Source organism: Schistocerca cancellata, chromosome 8 (genome assembly GCF_023864275.1).
Source record: "Schistocerca cancellata isolate TAMUIC-IGC-003103 chromosome 8, iqSchCanc2.1, whole genome shotgun sequence".
Taxonomy (NCBI): Eukaryota; Metazoa; Arthropoda; class Insecta; order Orthoptera; family Acrididae; genus Schistocerca; species Schistocerca cancellata.
The window spans coordinates 547,248,889-547,272,450 of NC_064633.1; the positions used below are offsets into that span (position 1 = coordinate 547,248,889).

At 39.1% G+C, this 23,562-nt stretch overlaps 1 protein-coding gene across 4 annotated transcripts in view; it reads left to right on the plus strand.

Annotated features, from left to right (window-relative positions):
* The window catches only part of LOC126095046 (eye-specific diacylglycerol kinase), a 1,048,134-nt gene that overhangs the window by 994,372 nt on the left and 30,200 nt on the right, over window positions 1-23,562 (plus strand). For all 4 annotated transcript variants that reach the window (XM_049909722.1, XM_049909721.1, XM_049909723.1 and 1 more), the window contains one exon: window positions 10,789-10,946. In XM_049909722.1, coding sequence (XP_049765679.1) covers window positions 10,789-10,946 — 158 coding nt within the window. The remainder of the gene's footprint in view (window positions 1-10,788; window positions 10,947-23,562) is intronic.

Here is a 23,562-nt window from a genome sequence, read left to right on the forward strand (position 1 = left end):
TGTAAGGAGGACTGACTGCTAGTCTTAAGCTGTGTTAAATAGGCAGGCGGATGAATATCAGCATGACGCATGTGACTTGCTTGCAGCACCGTGGTCATTGAGGTGTGCACTGCTGCAGTGAGGATGCAGCAGATACCATGGACAGCAAGCCAGCATGTTTTGATCATGGTCTTGAAAGTTTAAAAATGTGTGTGCATGTACCTGCCAGTACTGGGTGGCAGTTGTGTAGATCGGTTCTGGCGGACAACTGGAGCCTGGTGACTCAATGGCTCTGGGTATATGTCTGGTTGCAGAAGTAGTTGGCAAATGGCCAAAGACATGGCACCCATTCCTCCTTTGGAACAGGATAGTGGAGCCATCTTGTTAGTAACTGAAGATCCTACAAAATTTATGTTTTCTTATTTGAAAGAATCGACGTGTGATGCTTGATTTATTATAGTTGTTTATCTAATCATGGAGGCACAGATTTTTCTGTATCATTGCTTTTGATACTTGAAATTTTTATTACTTCTGCAATATTGCTAATATTGCTAGTGTCTTGGTTGTTACCACTAATCCTCATAGAAATATGACAGATCTGTATCATTCATAGTTTTAGGATAAGTATAGTAGTAGCCATTAACTATACTCTATTCAGAGTTAAAGCAATGGTAAGTCAGCTGGAAAGCTACTACTGTTCCTTTTTAGTTGTCTTGTTTGCTTGTTTCTCTACCTCTGCATAACTAATTTTTGTAAATGGCTAAAAAAATGTTTTGAACCGCAATCATATTTGCAAATACCTGTGAGCTTAGAGTCAAGGGTGGCAAGAAATAAGACTAAGCCTTTGGGAATAAAGAGGAAAAAAAATTATTGTCAAACAAAACCAAAATAATAACAATAATTAAAAGTAGTCTCTTCGAAGTTGCACATCTTTCCACATCAGTGAAATCTAAATCTAATGCCGCTTAACATTCAGTACTATGTTTGTTAACTTCATGCATTGCAACAGTCTTGAATTGTTCTTGACATGCTGTGCAGTGACTGATAAAGACATTACCACTCAACTGTGTCCCACTGTTCAACAAGTGAGTTCATTTGGGTTCATCTCTGTAGACATCACAGATCATTTCATTTGGTTGATTCCTTCATTGTGGCAGAGGGTGTTCTTGAGATGGGCATGGTATGCTTGTGCATTATCATCTGAAAAGACTAACCCATCACCAAACTGTTGACTTTAGGGTGGGAAATTTAATTGGAGGATCTTGTCCCAATACTGCCCAGCCTTAAATTACTCTGGAGAGTGATGAGAGATGACTGCCATCTGTATATGATAACAGCCCAAAACATGACAGATTGCACACCCAGCTCCGTGCTGAACCTGTTGGACTGCACAGTTGAGACATGCATTAGTACATGGCCATCTTAACACTCATCAACAGTGATTACCAGGTGTTAAGACAAAAGGTGCACCCACTACTTAATGGAGAATAATGCCATTGATCCAGGTTCCAGCCCCATTGTTTCCTGACCTACCCTTCTTCACACACCACAATGCTGCAGGGTATGTTCTGTTGTTCGTAATGGATGCCTAGATGTGAGACTGATCCTGTGGGGACGATTGAGTGCTTTCTGTGTTAGCAAAACCCTCTCGGTTGCCTTCAGAAAGGCAACTCACAGTTTGTATGTAATAGTTATGAGCTGGTGTTGTTGAGTCTGTAATGCAGATCTTAAATATTTTCAATCTAATGACAGCAGTTGAATGTTTAAATGATATCAAGCGGAAGACATGCTTTGTTATTCTCCATGATTTGCGATATTTTCTGTGGGACAAATCGATGCTACAGTCTTCATCTTTGCCATGCTAGTGTAGAAGTTGTCAGTAAATTGGCTAATTACAAAAAATGTGAAATTCACACATTTATTTACATGTTAGAGCCAACTTCTTGTTTTCCTTTGTGTACGAGTGGGACAATGTGTGACAATATTTATCAGTTGTCTCTCTGTTGGGCGTGTATGACAATAAATTGTTTATTTTCAAATGTTTGAGTTTTCCTCTTCCTCTTCCTCTTCCTCTTCCCTTGTCATCATCACATCATATCATCATAATCATCATCATCATTGTTGTTGTTGCCTTGTCCCATTCGACTAAGGGGTGGACATTGTAATAGTGACTGAAGCAATGTTACTGACTGTGAGTGGCTGGATGCTCTTCCTGATGCCACCTCTTCTTCCTGGGATAGAATTCCTGGATCCTATCTGTCTGTGTCTAGAATAAAGCACATCTTCAAGTTCAAGGAAGTTTTTGAAATGTTTGTGCATCGAATATCTGATGTGTGATGTGAGAACTGGACCAGTATTTACCTAGTTGGATGTGGGAAACTGCCTAAATACCACATTCAGGCTGGCTGGCACACCAACCCATGTTGTTAATCCACTGGGCAGATTTAACCTGGAGCTGCCATGCCGTCTCAAATTGTGGAAGTGACACATTAATGCACTGGGTTATCTGTGAGTGGGTCTTCAAAGCTTTTGAGTACCATGCAATATTCATACAACATTATTATAGTTAAGAGTCCTGAACAATGACAGTAGAGTTTAGGCTCATTCTGCTCACCCGACGTCTTGCATTCTCTGAAAGCCAGTGAGCAGTTGGTAGTGTTCCAAGTGCTATGCTGTGAACACTTAGCTAGTGCAAGTGTTAAATGTGATCATAGTGAGTTATTTAGTGAATTTTTATCCCATTTGTTGCAAGTTGTCATGGATGATGATGGTGGCAAGTGACAAATTCTGTACAAGCAAGCAAGTGAGGTAATTTGCAGGATACTTGCTTTCTTCACGCACAAAGTCCCTCCATGCATGTACTGCAACTGTGGCTTGGAACCAGCAACAGTAAAATCCCTGTTCATATCTCAACCTGCATGGACTGCCATCATGTATGAATCGGGCTATAGTTGCAAACTACATTATTATGCTATCTTAAAATTTTTCTAGTAGTATCGGCATTCAGGCAATTAGCCTTATTTTCTTTATTAAAAGTAAATTTTTGGGAACTTGTAATCCTTGTACTGTAACAGATACGGAATATGAAGAGAATTAGTGAGGTTAATTTCATGTTTGGCTGTAGTTATTTAGTGTTCAAAAATACTGTCAGAATGCAGACCCAATTCAAATGATGTTTTGAGGCATAGAACATGTTAGTTGCCATTCTTAACCAGTTCAAAACTGCCAAGTGAATGGGCTTTTGTGAGTGGGCGTGCTCGGCAGACTACCAAGAGTGACATGTCAGATATGGCAAATGTAACTCTAGTACTGTGCCCTCGTTTGGATACAACTCCTTCCTAGGAAATACAGGACCTGTCACTACTTGACAAATAGACTGCAAGTGATAAGTGAGTGGTATGTCTTGGGATTTTGTACAGGGAAGCAGGGGTAAGGGAGAAATCAAAGAACTATGTTCTTCTTCTTACAAAGAAGTATGTGGTTCTGTCTCATACTGAAATTTAAACTAAGCCAGTGGGACATACTTCACCTGTACAGAAGGTCGCTGTGTCACATGTCAGAGGGAAGCAGGTGCAAAAGTATAGGCATCTGTTAATCACTGGCAGTTTAAATGCATGGTGAATAATGGTATCCCTTAGGGGAAATGAAACAAGGGAAAACACAGTCAGCTTTTAGTGTGTATGCTTAGGATGTTGTTCAACTTGTTCAAGGGGCTGTTCCAGCAAACACTGAAGGAACAAGGTATAATCAGCTGCAAGTTGTGGTGTACGTTGAAATGAATAAAGCTTGTTGTCTGCATTCTGAAGTTGTAGTTAGATCATTCCAGTAATTGGCAGAGAAGGTTGAGGAGGCCAGCCTTCCCCATGGAGCTTTAACAAAGTTCACTACCTGCAGCACTGTGCCAGAACTTATTGTTCCCACTGGTTCTGAGTCAAGCGGAAGTCTTCAACCAGAGACTTTGAAGGTTCTTCAACAAGCAAGGCTGTGACTTCATTGAATTGGCTCATAGGGCTGAGGCCTTTAGGGTCCCCCTAAATGGGTTGGGCATGCATTGTGCATCAGAATCTGTTAATCAGTTACCTATCTATGTGTGGGGCCTGTACAGTTTGTTGTTGTCCGTTTCTTTTTTAAGAAAAAAGGATTAGTCAACTCTCAATCCAGTCCAGATTATTATAAGACTATGGAATAATAGTGTAAGACCCACAGAAGTCCTGCTCACAGAATGTATTGTTGAAAACCTAATGATGAACTGCCAAAGCATATGTAACAAAATCCCAGAGTTTGAAACGCTCCTAAAAAGCAATGGATGCCACATAATAATAGGTACAGAAAGCTGGCTAAAATCTGAATTTGATAGCAGTGAGACTTCAGAAATAAATCTAAATGTGCATTGAAAGGAAAGGTTAATAAGGAAATGAAGGTGGCATATTTGTCACAATAGACAAGAAGCTCAAATTCAGTGTTTCAAATTGAAACTGCATACAGGATTGTTCAGGCAAGACTCAGTATAAAGGGTTGGTGCAAACTTATAATGGTGTCCTTCTGTCTACCATCACTCACCTCAGATGTAAAGAAAAAGTCTGTAGAAAACCTGAGGTTGCTAGTGTGTATATGCCCCACTCATGCAATCATGTTTAGAGCAGACTTTAATTATCCATAGTTCTCAATGCATCCACTACCTTTTGACATTGTTGATCACATAAACAGATAAGAAGTTTAAAAACTTTGTTCTTTAATCTTCTAAAAGGTTGATGCATTCAAACAAATTACTCTTGTGGTGATGGTGTCAGTGCCACATGATACAAGAAATGAAATGGAGGCAAGCAAAGAAAAAGCACAAATTCTAAATTTAATTTTCAAATGTTCCTTTATTTAGGATGATTCATGAGTACTGCCACAGTTTAATTCTTGCAATACTCCAAATCTGAATGAAATGGATATTAATGTCAGTTGTGTTGAGAAGCAACTAAAATCGCTGAAGTTGAACTGTGCCCCATGGTTGATGGAATCCATATCACATTATATACAGAATTTGTGACTGAGTTAGCCCCTCTTTTAAACATAATGTGCTATAGATTCAGTGCAAAAAAAAAAAAAAAAAAACAAGAAGGGTTGCAGAAGTAATCCACAAAACTGTCAGCCTATATCATTGATATCCATATGTTGTAGAATTGTAGAACACATCCTGAGCTCAGACATAAAGAAGTATTTTGAACAGAATGACTTTCTTGATTCCAAAAACTTCAAACATACAAAATCCAATTTATACTTTCCTCATATAATGTTCTGAAAGCCATGGATCAAGGGAATCAGGTGGATGCAGTACTTCTGGGCTTGGATGCAGTACTTATGGACTTTTGAAAAGTATGTTACTGAGTATCTTACTGTTGGTTATTAATAAGAGAATGGGCATATGATTTATCAATGTAAATTTGCGACTGAATTGAGAATTTTTGATTGAGAGGACACGGCATGCCGTCTTGGATGGAGAATCATTAGCTGACATAGAAGTAACGTCAGGCATATCCCAGGGAAGTGTGTTGGGACTCTTGTTGTATATTAATGACATAGCACACAATATGAATAGCAAGCCTTGACTTTCCCCAGTAGTTGTAGTTATCAGGTTAAAAAAAAATCCAGTCAGATCTTGGCAAGATTTTTTAGTGGTACAAAGATTGAAAACTGGCTTTAAATGTTAGGAAATGTATGAACATAACTTGTGTATTTTACAAAATACAAAAACATAGTACTCTATGGCTTCAATATCTGTGTGTCAAAATTGCAATTGGTCAGCTCATACAAATACCTGAGTGTAACTGTTGATAGGGATATGAAATGGAATGGTAACAGGGGCTTAGTCCTAGGTAAAGCATTTGGTAGATTCCAGTTCATTGGTAGGATGCAGAAACGATGCAGTTGGTCTATAAAGGACTCTCGTATGACTTACCAACATACACTTATCCTATACCGGATAGCTTTAACAGTGGTATTGAGTGTATGCAAAGAAGAACAGTGTAAATGATGACAGGATTTTTGACCTGCAATAGGATCTCACAGAAATGTCGAAACATTTGAACTAGCAGATGCTTGTAGATAAGACACCAACTGCTCTTAGAAAATCTATTTAGAAAATTACAACAATGCTATAGCCTCCTAAGTATCACTCCTGAAGAGGGTGTGAAGACAAGATGAGACTAATTAATATACACACAAGAGACATTAAATTAGTCATCCCCATGGTTGTAGATGACACAGCTAGAAAGTCGAGAATATTTTATTCAGTAATCCTTCCCGTTCTCCATATGTGAATGGAACAGGAAAAAATCCTAATACATGAAATAATGGAAAGTACCCATGGCCATGAACTTTCATAATCTGCACAGTATATATTTAAGTATAGGTGAAGATGTTGTCTCTGTAGTCTGCATGAATATGGTGGGGAACTTTCTGTATTGGCATTCCTTCTTCCCAAAGAGTGACAGTGTGTCATTTGAACCAATCCTCATTGTCCCTTTAAGGACTGGAGAGAGTGTGCTGTACTGGACAACACTGAGAATGTAGACTTTTTACCTCCATTATGTAGTTGGCTGTACGTGGCAAATTTTGTGGTCAAAAGAGCGTTGAAAATGAGATTTCTTATCAAAAAACTAACTAAACAAATTATGAAAGATAATATGGAGGAAAGCATTATTTGAGCAGTTGATATGTACAGTATGTGCTTGTATTTGCAAGGGCCACTGTGAAAGTGTTCCACTTGTGAGAAGGGCATACCGTTACAACATTCAGTTTAATCGTTTGCTGCTAGTTTCAGTAATATACAATCATTAGATGTTGTGGAAGTATCTTCCATGTGTGGCTCCATATGATATTCAATCACTCGCAGTCTTGGAGTTATAAAGGAATCTATACAATGCCAGTAAATTTAAAAAATGATTTTTGTATGGATCAGTGTGTTGAATGAGATTGTTTATGGTATATTTAGGCATTCTCCATCTGTTATGACTATGGGTTTTAGTTGGGTTCATGGATATAAACATGGGGTAAGTCCTCCTGAGAATAAAAGTTTGTCTTTGTGCTCAGTAACAGTGGCTGAAAAAATTGTTTTATGTTTGGAGGATGTCTGAAAGGGATACCCAATGCTCCCACCACACTCTTGGTACTGGAGTGGCAGTCATTGCTAAGATTATCCAGGAGCATCTTAAATTCATGAATATTTGTGGTCTGGATACAATATTATCTGACTGAGGAACACAAGGCATATTGTTTTGAGATGTGTCAGCCTGTGGATAAGAATGGATGGAGTTTGTACTGAGGGTTAAAAGATGTAAGATCATACTGATCAGATGTGACCTTGTTGGGTGAGTTGTTAGTTTCATTTACAAATGTAGTTTGTAGTCATAATAATAATGGGTATGTAAAATTGGGAACCATTTAATTCCCACAACTATAACTGTAACTTATATGCACCAACTTGAGCTAGAAACAAAGATGTATTCATGTATCTGAAACTTCCCTAGTTATAATCATCCAAAAAAAAACATTCAAAGAACAAGGAATATGTCCAAAAAAAAAAATAAAAAAAAAGAAAAACACCAATTTAAAGTCCTTATGAAATTGTATAAAATATTACAATGATTATTCAAGGTTTCATACTAACCACAAATTCATATGCTTCAATATGGCTACTTCAGATTACCATACAGACATAAGCTGGCCTGTTTGCAAACTTGTTTCTCTATGGAAGAACCTCTGCTGGCATTTTAGCCAAAATGCTACAATTTCTGGAGTATTTCCTAATTCAGATACTTATTCATTCACCTAATCTCCAATTCTGAAGGACAGCAATTCAAACCCCCCAACTGGCCATCTAGACAAAAGTCTGCTATGGTTTCCCTAAATCATTTTAGACAAATCTAAGAAGGTTCTTTTCCAAAGGACATGACAGATTTACTTTGTTAATGTGAGTTTCTGCTCATCTGTAAGACTTCCTTGTTGATGGGGTTTAAATTCTGATATTCATACCTTCCTTCAGGAAATGAAAAGAAACCACCTGAGTATTGTTTTAAGTTATCAGAATTGACTCAGTCTATGAAGTGTCTGAATACTCTCTCAATGAGGAATTCTGCAGTGCCTGCGCAAAGTCAGTAGAAAAGATTCAACTGTGCATAAAACTTGAAGAATACACTGATAAGCCAAAACATTATCATCACTGTCCATGATGAGACTGATTGGCATCTGGTGGTGTTGTGAAGTGATGTGGTAAGCAATTTGTGTAAGCAGAGCAGGGGTGCTGGTGCCGAGACAGGCCACAAATGGGGAAATCCACTGTCATAGGCAACATGGACATAGGCAACATGGACATAGGCAACATGGACATAGGCAACATGGACATAGGCAACATGGACATAGGCAACATGGACATAGGCAACATGGACATAGGCAACATGGACATAGGCAACATGGACAAAGGACAGATTATTATGGCCCAGTTTCCAGGAATGAGCATTTCTGAAACAGTGAAGCTGCTTCCCTGAAAACTGGTTGAAGGATAAGTAAGTAACGAGGTGTCTGACATCCACATGTCATCACTGAATGGGGAGGTTGGAGGCTTGCCCACTTTGCAAAGGACGATAGGTGGTGATCTGTGACAGACCTGTTGACAGAGTACAATGCTGGTTCTGGTTGTAATTTTTCAGAATACAGTTCAGCGCACATTGTTGAACATGGGGTTCCATGGCAAATGATTCCTATATGTTCTCTTGCTGACCTATCAGCAAAATCAATAATGATCGTTGTGGACATAGGGTCATCAAGATTGGGGCTTGGATTAATGGTAACATTTTTCCTGGTCGGATTCTTGTTGCAGCAGGGTGATCGTCGTTTGTGGATATGCCATCATCCAAGTGAATGGCTGCTCAAAACGTACAATATGCCATGGATGCAGGCAGATGTGGGCAGTATTTAGCTATGGAGAACATTCAGTTGGGCTGGCATGGGACTTGTGGTAATGATTAAAGGCACCATGACAGCTGTGGACTACATGAACATTCTTGTATACCATCTCATCTCTTCATACCCGATGTCTCCCCATTACTGATGGCATCTTCCAGCAGGATAACTGACTGCATAACAAAGCCAGAATCATGCTGCAATGGTTCGAGGAGTATCACATGTTGATGGCTTCGCCACCACATTCACCTGATCTGAACTCAATGGAAAAAATTTGGGACATTATCGGGCACAAGCTCTGCAACTACAAACGACTGCCACAAAATCTATGGAAGTTTCTTGAACTCTGGTGCACTATACCTCTGGAAACTGCTAAGGATTCGTAAAATGCATGCCATGCAGAATCGAATCATTGTTTCAAAAGGGACTGAGACATTATTAAGCAGGCGGTCATGTTTAGCTCACCATTGTATGTTATGAAGGTACAAAGGGAAATTTTCTGAAGAGAATTACTTTTTCAAACGTTTGAGTGGACCTTCAGCTGGTGGAAAACACATATCCATGTTCTGAGAGTGATACTGTCTAAACATTCCTTTAGAGTACTGACTTACTCTCTACATGCCTGAATGTGTGATAGGCATCTCTGTAACTCTTGAGTGAGACTGAGGATGGCATTTTTGCATAGAGGGAAGTCATAATACTGGTTTTATTTATTTATTTATTTATTTTTGCCCCCATCGAGAGCTGTAAATGCTCAAAGTGCAGTGCAAAGGTAGCTTATCTTCACCATAGACAAAAGTGATTTCATTCGCCTCTGGAAGCCTACCAAGGTCTTGTAAAATCCATGCATTGCAGCATCGCTGCTATATGGTATTTCAAAAGGGCCTGACATGCTATTAAGCAAGTGATTACAATGTTTTGTTTTGGAACTGTATGTTGTGAAGATATGGAGAGAAATTTTCTGAGCAGGATTACTATTTCGAACCTTGCTGGTTGCTGCTGGAAAAAGTTGCATGTTCACATTTCTTTTCAATTACACCTTCATTAAGAAATCATTCAATCAACCACTGTCAATTATTTGGGTGTACTTGCTGAGTGATTTAAGTTGGAATCATCTCATAAATCTGGTAAGGGCAAAGGCAGTTGCCAAACAGACCAGTTGTAAGAATACAAAAGTGGACAGTGAAACATTCATCTCGCAACATTGGTGGTGTTTGTCAGTTATTTCCTTAAAAATTGGGTTAAAGAGAGATACAGCTCTTCCATGAATCTTCCTAGTCAGTATCGGTTTGCCACAAAAATGCTCAAAACTTTCTGTGGGGAGAGTGTAGAGGAGAAGAGTCTGTCATGGAAAGGCCCACTGTTAAAATTACAAAAGTACATATTCCAACGAGAATCAAGAAACATATTACTTTTTTCCCCCTATACATTTCGTTTAATGGCACTATGATAAACATTTGAGAAAGATGTACTGACAGCCATGCTCCTCATGCTCTGTTTGTGAATGGGATAGGAGGAAAGAGGTGCGCTATATATCCTTTGCCACAAGTGTTATTGGGGTCTGGGAGGGTGTTGTTGTAGACGTAAATCCAGATTTTTAATGCAATGTACACTGAATATTATAGCTAATTACTAGTAGTTTTCTTATATGAAATAGAAGAGTCCAGAAACACAGATTTACATGCTTTTCGTTCTTTCATTATCATCATCATCATCATCATCATCATCATCATCATCATATTGAAGAAACTGTATTGTAAAACACAATGGAATAGATCAGTACAGCATAAAGTCACTGACTATACATATTCTCTTGCATTTCCTCAGACTTAACAAAGTAATCTTTTGATTCATTTACAGCTCAAAAACCTGCACTCCCAGGGATATTCTTTGCTGTCCATTGATTCTAATGGACAGACGGCACTACATTATGGTTCTAGATATGGCCACAAGGATATTGTGAAGTACCTGATTGCATGTGCTCCAGCATCAATACTCAACATGGCAGACAATGACAAGTGAGTAATTTCCATATATATATGCCCAAACTCTTTGCCTCTGTATATGTCTGCTTGTGCCTGTATATGTGTGGATGGATATGTGTGTGTGTGCAAGTGTATACCCGTCCTTTTTTCCCCCCTAAGGTAAGTCTTTCCGCTCCCGGGATTGGAATGACTCCTTACCCTCTCCCTTAAAACCCAAATCCTTTTGTCTTTCCCTCTCCTTCCCTCTTTCCTGACGAGGCAACCATTGGTTGTGAAAGCTAGAATTTTGTGTGTGTGTGTTTGTGTTTGTTTGTGTGTGTATCGACGTGCCAGCGCTTTCGTTTGGTAAGTCTCATCATCTTTCTTTTTAGATATATTTTCCCACGTGGAATGTTTCCCTCTACTATATAATTTTTTGCAAGAGTCAAGGGGTTTACAAATTACTTTTTTCTGATTGTAATGTTATTTATGTGGGGGCAGACAAGGAGAAAACACAAAGTAAGATGTAGTGAGCATGTTGCACTGGATAGGAGGGATATAGCTGATGGATCTGGCTTTGCAGCACATTTGATTGATATGGGGCCCTGCTCCTCCAGACTTGACATCACAGTTTAAATTACTACATATGGGAGCAAAAGACAGATATTTCGATCTCCTTGAGGAGATGAAGATTTTCTGCAATTTGAAATCTTGTTATTGCACGATGCTTAATGAGCAGACAGTTATGAAAAGTGCCCATTTTTGGGAGCACTCTGAAAGCTGCTTAGTGCATGGTAAGAAAGCCATCCACAAGGTCAGCAGAGAGATGGAGAATTTTAAAAAGTGCAGCTTGCTGATTCACAATATGAGCATAAACTTGGTGCGCATTTAGGCAAGCCTTTTCGTCAGCATTTTTTAAATTTTATTTTATTTGTGTTATTAAACAGGTTTCCTAACAGCAAATGGTGGATATTAGTTTTATTTTTGAGCCCTATTTGCAATGTATATTTGACATATGTCTGTTTATTCATTGAGTTACCACAATTGTCCACTTTATCAGTATTGAAATTTAATGTCAGTTGCTCAAAGAAAATGGCAGTAATACAGGTCTGGTACTTCATGTGGGAGATTATTGTATTTTTGTTAATGTCTTTTTATTAACTTTTGTAGATGCCTGTGAAGAATTTATGCTGATAATATCAATCATTAGGTTGGTCAACGCTTGGAGTATGATAAGAGAGGGTGTAATGTCCCCTTGTAAAGGGTTAACGTTTTTACATTTAATCAATGTTTTTGGAAATGTAAAAAGGCTGTTACATATGTTAACTTTTCTGTATTTGTTTTTAAGAAATTACTATGTGCTTTTACATTAGGTATATTTGTATAAAATTTTATCTTGTATTTTACATCAGCGGGCATAACTTCAATGTTTTTATTATGTCTGTACTGCGTTTTTAAAGTTTTTCTATCACTTAAGATGATAAAAAATCATCATGTGATTTTTTAAGGTATTTTGTCTGTAAAACTGCATTTTTAAAGATTTGCTATCACTTAAGACGATAAAAATCATTACGTGATTTTAAAGGTATTTTGTCTGTAGGCTTTGGTTTTTCTATTGATAGTATTTGTTGTATTTGATGTCTGCATGTTGTATGCTTTAGAATATAAGGGCACTCCCAATGCTTGTTTTTGCAATACTGAACTTAGCTAGTTGGCTGCGTAAGCTACAAATTCACTGTACATTGAATTGTCAACTGCTAAATTTAACTGCTAAGTTTACAAGATAGGCTCTTCTGTAAATTTAGAAATTATTGTGTGCAATAAAAGGTAACTGTAAATTTTTAAGGCATTCTCCAATCTAGTAATGTAAAGCAACTTTTTGGATTTGGCCAGGCCACTGGAAGTACAAGCTTAAATGTGTGCATGACCCAGGACGCCAGTTTCAGAGTTTTGTGATTAACTAGTGTGTTAGGGATACAAGTTGCAGGCACCTAACAACATGTCACTCCTCTGACATGATGACAGGAACATTACGAAAGAAAGTATAAAATGCCTAGGTATATTCTGGGGTATATCCCAACAACAGTTTGGTGATCACCCTGTTTAACAATAAAGAGTTACAATACAATTTTAAATGTAGTGCAGAAATATGAAAAAAGGAGTATACATTTTCATACACACTCTAGCATAGTATGGAACAGTGATGTAAATCTTAACTGCTTGTTCCAGGGGCATTTTTTAGGGCTTTTCAAAGATATGTCATATATATAAAAGTAGCTCTGGAAGGAAAGGATACAGAGGACACATTAGTAACAAAGTCCAGTACTTACCAAATTATTGAGTAAATTAACATAAAGGACAAGTGTAACAAGAACCAAAGAACTGAGAATGAGATACACTTCTAGTGGCTCCACCACATGTATCAGAATAAGTAAGGTGTAAAGATAAGATGGTTAGGTTAGGTTAGGTTACAAAAATAGTTGTTGTGGCAAAAGGTTTTAGCGAGGAGAACAAGTAAGCTGAATGAACTAGACTTGTGAAAAGGATACTCAAAGCATGACAACTATTGGTGAAGGTTAAGACAGTGTGGGAAATCCACTTGAAATTTGTAAAGACTGAAACAAAAAGAAAAGCGTATGACATTCTAAAACATAGCCATGTTTTCATTTTTTAAACGATTATGACCATGCTATAAAGAGATATCCTTGATGTCTAATTCCATTGGGAACTGTGTGCACCATGACCGTATTATTGTAAATATGGTTTGGATAAATGGTAGCATCAGTCATGAAAATTTAAATCCTTTATTTTAAGATCAATTTCAGTCACTGTGTGATCATCATCAGCACTAAAAATACAGAACAACCATCCAACATTAGGATGTTAACACAAATGTAGCCCTATCTACTTACATTACACTACTGAGACCCTATCATTACTTTCTTTCGTAATGCTTCCGTCATCATGTCGGAGGAGTGACATGCAGTTAGGTGCCTGTAACTTGTATCCCTAACACTCTAGTTAATCACAAATGTAACCCACCATCAAAAAATACAGAAACAGAAAAATGTATACAACTATACAGATTCTCATACATAACAAATTATTCAATCCTTGTAGGCGCATATCATAATAGCACAACATTTCCTATGAGTGGAAAATGTTGTGCGATGATTAATTCGAACAGATACCTTCACTTTTATTGCACACAATAATTTCTAAATTTACAGAAGAGCCTATCTTGTAAACTTAGCAGTTGACAATTCAATGTACAGTGAATTTGTAGCTTACGCAGCCAACTAGCTAAGTTCAGTATTGCAAAAACAAGCATTGGGAGTGCCCTTATATTCTAAAGCATACAACATGCAGACATCAAATACAATAAATACTATCAATAGAAAAACCAAAGCATACAGACAAAATACCTTTAAAATCACGTAATGATTTTTATCGTCTTAAGTGATAGCAAATCTTTAAAAATGCAATCCAAAATAAAGTATCTTCCTACTTTCTATTCACTTTCTTGAGGTAATTTTTCCTTTAGGTAGAATCCACCCAGGATTGTTGAGCCTACCCACTAGCAGCAGCTAAGCTAGAAATCTTAAACTGATGCCTTACTCTGAAGTGCTTGAGTGTTGGTCAGTGAACCTTCTCTTTCTCTCATTAAGTGTGATAGTGCTAACCCATGGCACATACATCCATCTCCTATAATTCACTCTCAGATATGCAGTATAATTTTTGTCTTGTATTTGTCTATTTTTTATTTATAACATGTCATGTGTCAATGACTCGTAGTTCAAGATGAAGAAATGCTAATTTGCAGTTGACCCATTGTCCCAAGACTCTTACATATTATCTGAAGAATGCTGATGTCACGGGAAAAAAAGATCAATTTGCTTAAAAGACAGCTAGCTGATGAGATAGTCAAAACTGTATAGGGAATGATGGTAATGTCCGATTCTGAGCTGAATGTAATATGGAATGAACAATTTTAATGGAGGAACAATACATGCATGTTTAAGAAGACACATTGAATTCTTAGTTTACTTTTCAACTGATACAAGCAGAGCAGCTTTGTGGACAAAGTGTGAAGCCTGAAGTCACCTGAGTGGTAGTTACAAAGCAAGCACTATACATTTTACAGCAATGTCGACCGCCAGACATTTCTTAACAGCCAACCTCATTACACCGTCTCCTGTGAAATGTTATGTTCCATTCTGCAGCCTTTGACTAGGAGAGCTTAACATATTTGCACCAGCTCAACAAGGATATTGCACTGAGGGGCAGAAACTAATAGCAAATTAGGAAGAAATAACAGATTGGAGAAATAAAATTTTCCATCACGATATGATACAGTCATCCATTGCAATGAATCAACAGCCACCTTTGCAGCTGTGCAACTGCTATAAATCACACTGCTGTTAAAAAGTCTATGAGGTAATAAATCATTGAGGAGTACTTTATAAAGCCATTGACCTAAATTACATTCAAGATGATATTAATCTACAACACAAAAGATTGACGTAAATGGCCCAACAAGCAATCACTGCTTTAAACAATGGAAAATCCAGGACAGAATGTAACAATATTATGAGAAGGAAAGTTACTACTCACCATATAGCAGAGATGCTGAGTCGCAGAGAGGCATAACAAAATGACTCTCACAATTAAAGCTTTCACACACACACACACACACACACACACACACACACACGTCTCAGGTGACTGAAACCACACTGTGAGCAACAGCACCAGAGCATGATGGGAGTGACAACTGGGTGGGGATAAGGAGGAGGCTGGGCTGGGCTGGGGAGGGGAGGGGAGGGGGAGGGGGAGGGATAGTATGGTGGGGATCGCAGACAGTGAAGTGCTGCACATTAGATGGATGGCGTGGGGGGTGGTGGGGGGGGGGGGGAGGGGAGAAGTAGCGGAAAAGGAGAGAAATAAAAAGACTGGGTGTGGTGGTAGAATGATGGCTGCATAGTGCTGGAATGGGAATAGGTAAGGGGCTGGATGGGCGAGGACATTGACAAACAAAGGTTGAGGCCAGGAGGGTTACGGGAACGTATAATGTAGTGCAGGGAAAGTTCCCACCTGCACAGTTCAGGAAAGCTAGTGTTGGCGAGAAAGGATTCATATGGCACAGGCTATGAAGCAGTCATTGAAATGAAGGATATCATGTTTGGCAGCATGCACTTGTTACTTGTTACTTGGCCACAGTTTGTCGGTGGTCATTCATGCGGACAGACAGCTTGTTGGCTGTTGTGCCTACAAAGAATGCAGCACAGTGATTGCAGCTTAGCTTGTAGGCCACATGACTGGTTTCACAGGTAGCCCTGCCTTTGAGTGGTGGTGCGAGCATGTATGGGACAGGTATTTCATCTGGGTCTGTTACAGGGACACGAGTCATGGGGTAAGGGATTGGGAACAGGGGTTGCGTAAGGATGGACGAGTATTTTGTGTAGGTTTGGTGGACAGCAGAATACCACTGTGGGAGGGGTGGGAAAGACAGTGGGCAGGACATTTCTTATTTCAGGGCACGACAAGCGGTAATTGAAACCCTGGTAGAGAATGTAATTCAGTTGCTCTAGTCCTGGGTGGTATTGAGTTATGAGGGGAATGCTCCTCTGTGGCCAGACGGTGGGACTTGGGAGGTGGTGGGAGACTGGAGAGATAAGGCACGACAGATTCGTTTTTGTACAAGATTGGGAGGATAATTACGGTCAGTTTTAATTGTGAGAGTCTATTTCTTGTGCCTATCTGTGCCTCAGCATCTCCGCTACATGGTGAGTAGCAACTTTCCTTCTCTTAATATAATAACTGCTTTAATCATGATGAATCAACGCTAAGCAGCTGACTACAGTTACGACAGCAGTGCCTGTAACATTAGCAGCCGCTGCAATGGCCAAGCACGTGAGCCTGCAACACAGTGCACTCCACCAATCAGTCCAGATGACAAAAGGGGTGCATGGCATTACGAGCTGAGAGTGAAGTACGGTGACCTGTGTAAAACTCAAGTTAACATTTTTGTAGGTTTTTCACTTTGTTGGTCACGATGATCTGTAGTACAGACAAGGCGAAAGCCATTTTACTGACCAGAGTTTTACCTTGTGTGGGTCTATACTGGTTTTCAGCATGTTGTGGGTAGGCACTTAACTGAGACTTTTCAATAGTTATTGACTTTTGTTGTTGAGTGCTAGTAGTAACTGAAAAGAGTTAACGTCTAGTGTGAAAGCCCAATTTGATGAGCTAAGATTTCAAAATTTCAAACAGCTATAAGCACACTAACTGCAGATTGCATGCAGAGCTGAACAAGCAATGTGGTTTATTATGAAATGGAGACAATGAGCATTTTCGTGAATTAAGTAATGACTTGAAGCAAATGAAAGAATTTACAGAACAGGAGTTTAACAATGTATATTAGCTAATCTCAGGCACAAAGGTAAAGTTGCACATATTAGAGCAGACTAAGGATTTGAATGTAATGGTTAGTCCCCATCCTACTCTTACTAGTTTGGAGGAACAAATAAATGACATCATTGAGCAGAAGGTTCAAGAGAGAATTGACTCATCTGTAAGGGCACCTAATTTTGCAATTGATTTAGTTAAAAATGAAGGGGAATTTCAAAGACTATGGGAAGAACTTTCAAAAATGAAAGGAATTAAGGAAAAGCACTGGACTGTCAAGAGAGTTAATCGAGGACCTACAATTAGCAACTGAGACAAATTTAAACGAGATGGAAAGCTACATCTGACACATTTTTTCAGAGTATTTTCTAGATCATTACATAAACAGTGGGGAGATTTTTAAAACAAAAAACCGTGTGTCTCTTACTTCTGTTGACTGGCCAAGAGAAGGGCTTATATAATATGGAAATACTAAAGATATGTAGAATGTAAAAGTCAGACTCATTACCTTATTACTACTTTTGAATAATGAAGTGTTAAAATTATTAATTATACACAGACTAATAGTTTAATTACATTTAGCCCTTTAAATGTAAGTGAGAGAGACAAAATCACACTACTGCAGCACCAATGGCAAATATCTTGTTCTCTCTCACACGTGGTTTAATAAGGGTAGTACATATAAAATAAGGAGAGTGCCTAGCTGCAAGTTGTGAGATCCACAGCGGATGTGCTAGTCATAACCTCAAACGTATATCTGCCTTATTTGATCAGCACCTGCAACCCGTAGTACAAAGACTTCCTCCTTATATCAAAGATACCAACCATTTCCTAGATCACCTGAAATTTGCACATGTTTCACTCCCATCATATACCTTGCTTGTCACCATTGATGCCACCTCGCTCTATACTAACTTCCCCCATATGCATAGTCTGTCTGCTACTGAACGTTTCCTCATTCAGTGCCCACCTGATTCCAAACATATGACATCCTTCCTATTCACCTTAATCAGCTTTATACTTATCAACAGCTTCTTCACCTTTGAGAGGCAGACATACAAACAGATCAAGGGTACGGCTATGGAAACTACAATGGCTCCTTCCAGTGCCAACTTTTCATGAGTCGCTTGGAGGGGTTTCCAGGGATCCATAAGTCTTCAGCTCCTCGTTTGGTTTAGATACATTGATGACATCTTTACCATGTAAACTCATGATGAGACTGACGGTGTTATAATTCCTGCAATCTCTGAATACATGCTTGCAATTAAATTTCACATGGTCCTATTCCAGATCCCGTGTCATTTTCCTTGAGATTGATCTCACCCTCACTGAAGGCCAGCTACACAATTTTGTCCACATTAAACCTTCTAACAAACAACAGTACTTACAGTTTGACAGTTGCCATCCTTTCCATGTCAGACGTTCCCTCCCATACACTCTTGGCGTTCGAGACAAACATATTTCTTTGTATGCAGACTCTTTACAGCAATGCATCTTTACAGAAATGCACCACTATTCTCATCTCAGCCTTCACTGGATGTAATTATCCTGCCAGCCTAGTTCAAAAGCAGATTTCTGAGGCTGTTACATCCAATCATGGTACTGCTGATTGCTCCAAAAAACAACTTCAGAGCACACCACTTGTCACACAGTATTATCCTGGTCTGGAATGTATTAATCAGCTACTTCAATAAGGCCACGGCTTCCTAAAATCATGCCCTAAAATGAGATCCAATCTGTCTGAGATTTTACCCACCACAACTAGAATAGCTTTTCATTGCCCACCCAATCTCTCCAGTATTCTTGTTAGACCCTATGCTCCTTCTGCACCCATCTCCATACCCTATGGCTCCTATGCCTGTGACTGTCCCTGTTGCAAGACTTGTCCTATGCACCCTCCTACCACCACCTATACCAGCCCTGTAACTGGCAAAACACATTTTATCAAAGTGAGAGCCACCTGCGAAACGAAGGTCATATACCGTGTGTTATGTAAACACTGTTTGGGCTTTTACATCAGCACGACTACCACCAAATTATCAGTTATGACTGAATTGGCATAGGCAGAGATTGGATACTGGCAACATGCTATATCCTGTTGCAGGGCACGCTCTACAACATTACAATCACGATCTCAGTGCCTGTTTCACCACATGTGCCATCCAATTTCTTCCCTGCAGGTGGGAACCAGCACTGCAACATGTCCTTGTCGTACACCACCCACTTGGCCTTAATTTATAGTAATTTCTTCTGTCTGAGCAATTCTTCACAGTAACTATTTTTTCTTCACTACGTTTTAGTTTTCTACATCTTTCATTGTCTTAACCAACTATTTTTTTCAACACCCCTCTCCCACCTCTTTCATTTTTCACTCTTGTTAACTCATGAAAGATGTCTAAGCAGTAATCTCTGTCTTGCATATTACCGTGTCTTCCAACTTTAAGCTCTCAGGTTTCAAATCTCATCCAGTGCAGTCCCCAACAATGTCTTTCTTTCTCATCCCATCCGGTAAGTCTCCCCTGACCTGTGGTTCTGGGTGACTTTCCCCGAAATCTACCCCTTTTCCCAGACGTCTAGTCCTTTTCCTTCATCCCTCTTCCTTCCTCTTCATCCCTCCTGCTAGAAGGAGCCACATTCTCTGAAAGCTTGCCTAGTTATAACTTCTTTTTATGTATGTGTTCTGCTGGTGCTTGGTGAATAGATTTTTTATCTGTTCAATTAAATTATCCTAAATAGAGGGCCATATACACACATCTAAAAAGTTTTGCATCACCTCAGTTCTGAGAGTTCTGGAACCTGTGCAGAAAATTGGAATAGAGATCAACATAAACATCATTTCCGCCCTTTTTATTGCTCATGAAAACCACACATTGCATGTTGTACTGCCATACAGTGAGACCTTCAGTGGTGGTGGTCCAGATTGCTGTACACAACGGTATCTCTAATTCCCTTAGCATGTCTTCTTGCATTGATACATGCCTGTATTCATCGTGGCATACTACCCACAACTTCATCGAGGCACTGTTGGTCCAGATTGTCCAACTCCTCAATGTTGATTCGGTGTAGATCCCCCACAGTGGTTGGTGGGTCACGTCGTCCATAAATAGCCCTTTTCAATCTATCCCAGGCAACTTCGATGGGTTCATGTCTGGAGAACATGCTGGCCACTCTAGTCAAGCGATGTCATTATCATGAAGGAAGTCATTCACAAGATGTGAACAATGGGGGTGCAGATTGTCGTCCATGAAGATGAATGCCTCACCAATGTGCTACCAATATTGTTGCATTGTCGGTCAGAGGATGGCATTCACATATCGTACAGCCTTATGGTGCCTTCCATGACCACCAGTGGCATACGTTGGCACCACAAAATGCCACCCCAAAATAGCAGGGAACCTCTTCCTTGCTGCACTCACTGGACTTTGTGTCTAAGGTGTTCAGCCTGACCGGGTTGCCTCCAAACACATCTCTGACAGTTGTTTGGTTGAAGGCATATGCGACACTCATCAGTGAAGGGAACGTGATGCCTACCCTGAACGGTCCATTCAGCATGTTGTTGGACCCATCTGTACCACGCTGCATGGTGTCGTGGTTGTAAAGATGGACCTCACCAAGGACGTTGGGAGTAAAGTTGCACATCATGCAGCCTACTGCGCACAGTTTGAGTCATAACACGACATCCTGTGGCTGCACGAAAAGCATCATTCAACGTGGTGGTGCTGCTGTCTGGGTTCCTCCGAGGCATAATACGTAGGTAGCAGCCTGAGCGAGCCATGTCATTGGCAGCTTCTGTCTCTCTGTATGTCCTCCATGTCCGAACAACATCGCTTTGGTTTTCTCTGAGGCTGCCTGGACACTTCCTTTGTTGAGAGCTCTTTCTGACACATAGTAACAATGTGGACACGATCGAACCATGGTATTGACCATCCAGGCATAGTTGAACTACAGACAACAATATGAGCCATGTACCTCCTTCCTGGTGGAATGACTGGAAATGATCAGCTGTGGGACTTCATCCGTGTAATAGGCGCTGCTCGTGCTTGGTCATTTACATCTTTGGGCGGGTTTAGTGACATCTCTGAACAGTCAAAGGGACTATGTCTGTGATACAATATCCACAGTCAACTTCCATCTTTAGGAGTTCTAGGAATCGGGGTGATGAAAAACTTTTTTGATGCGTGTATAAAAAACAGTAATGACAGTGGTAACAGCAAGCAACATCGACAGTGATAATATCCAATGTGACATGGCTGTAGGTGTTGTTCAAAGCCTACCATTTTTGTATGAAATTTATATATGTTAAACATAATATTCTCATGTGGGAGACATCTCCCCATACATTTGCCAAAGTAATGATGAAAACATAGACTGTTATGTGCAATGCTGAGTTGAAATGTGTAATTACAAGAATGACAGTCCACAACAAATATTGTGTGGGCTACACATCCATCATTGCATTTAGATGGAAATAAAATAATTCCTGAAGAAAGCACTGCTGAATAATAAAATAATGGCTACAAAATCACCAAAAGCCGAGTCGGTAGTCACATTAAGGGTAGCTAAGTATTGGAATTACACAATATCGATAACCCAATAGAAAAGGAAGCAGTTACAGTGTTGTTAAAAGCACACTTGAAATATCAGGATGATGTAATGACCAAAACAGCTGAAAATCGCTGTTCAGATTGTAAATTGGTATAACATACAGGTGCTAAAAAAATATAGTGAGGTGGCCCATAGAACTATATTAGTTACATTGTGTATCTAAGAATGAAATACGTTTATCACGAAATATGCACTAAGTCAGTACATAACGTTGCAGAATGCCAAGAGCATTGTAGTGCACTGCAGTTCTATACTAGAGGGTCTTCAGTCTCTTTTTTGGGTTCTTTCTTGAGCTGTGCATAAATTTTTAGCACCAGTACATTGTATACAGTTTACAACCTGAACAGTGATTTACAGCTATTTTGGACATTTTTATGAGCTGGGTGCACTGCAATATGAAGGTGAATATGTCATATGTATAAACAGTGTAAAACTTGTCAATATGCGAATTGTCATCATAGCCATTAATGTTCTTAAATGTAGAGACACATTAGTTAATTATTGCCAATACACTGAGCAAAATATATCTCCGTATACTGTGAGCACTTTCTACTAATCTGATGATGTCAGTCTGAGAGAGTAAATAGCATTTGCAACAATAGATGTTTTAGCAATAACCATATAAAATTTAATTTTTATTAAGTAAGGTTTTTGCCAGATTATTATTTATTAAAAAGACCAAGTATCATCAATAAATACAATTTTTTTAATATCTTTTGATTTGTACCAATTTCAAGGACTGGGTTTGTTAAAATTGTCTGTTTTGGTTTCATGAAATGAATTCTGCAACAACTGTTCAGCTTAAATTTCACACCGAACACTGTAAAGGACATCCAAGCAGACCTGCAATTTACTCTAGGCACAAGTTCAAGGTTTCCTCGATAATTGCTTGCCGAGTTGGTGGGTTGTCTGTGAAGGGCCAGTTGCATGGCCACCTCACTCCCCAGGCTAGATACCACTGGATTTCTTTCTCTGCAGTTTTATTGAAAATGGCGCCTATGTTCTTCCCCTACTAAACAGTTTAGCCGACTTGAAAAATCAAATGTACTATGCCGTTGTGCAGTTACGCCCAATTTGCTGCAACGAGTGTGGGAAGAAAGTGACTACCATTGGAACGTTCGCTGCATCACAGATAACAGATTCATCAAATCAAAATTATACTCGACACTTTTATGTGAAACGTGAGGTTGTTTGCTACAAAATGATATAGCTACTGATTCTGTTAGTTATCTCTGTAAATTTCTGTACCATTCCAAAATTATGAAGTACTTTTTGACTCGCACTGTACTTACAGCCACTACTGTACGTCATCATTCTTGATGTGTTTTCACTATATGTGATTTTGAATGTTTCATACGGAAGATGTACTGGGCTGTCAATTCAATGGTGCAGCAGGTGTCATTTTGTTTTTATTGTTTGAAAACAGTCATGGCATTTTATACAGTTTTAAGTATGTTTCTATTTACAGTACAAATCATTTTTCTTGAAGTGCAGGTGTGGTTGTTTTGTTTTCGAATGATTTTTTGGGTGAATGATTAAATGGAGTTTCCAGAACTTTGGCGTAGACAACTGTATTTTAAGTGTGCCTTTCAGTGCTTTAGAACTGCTTCCTCTTATGTAATTTCAATATTTAGCCACACTTAATGTGACAACTGAT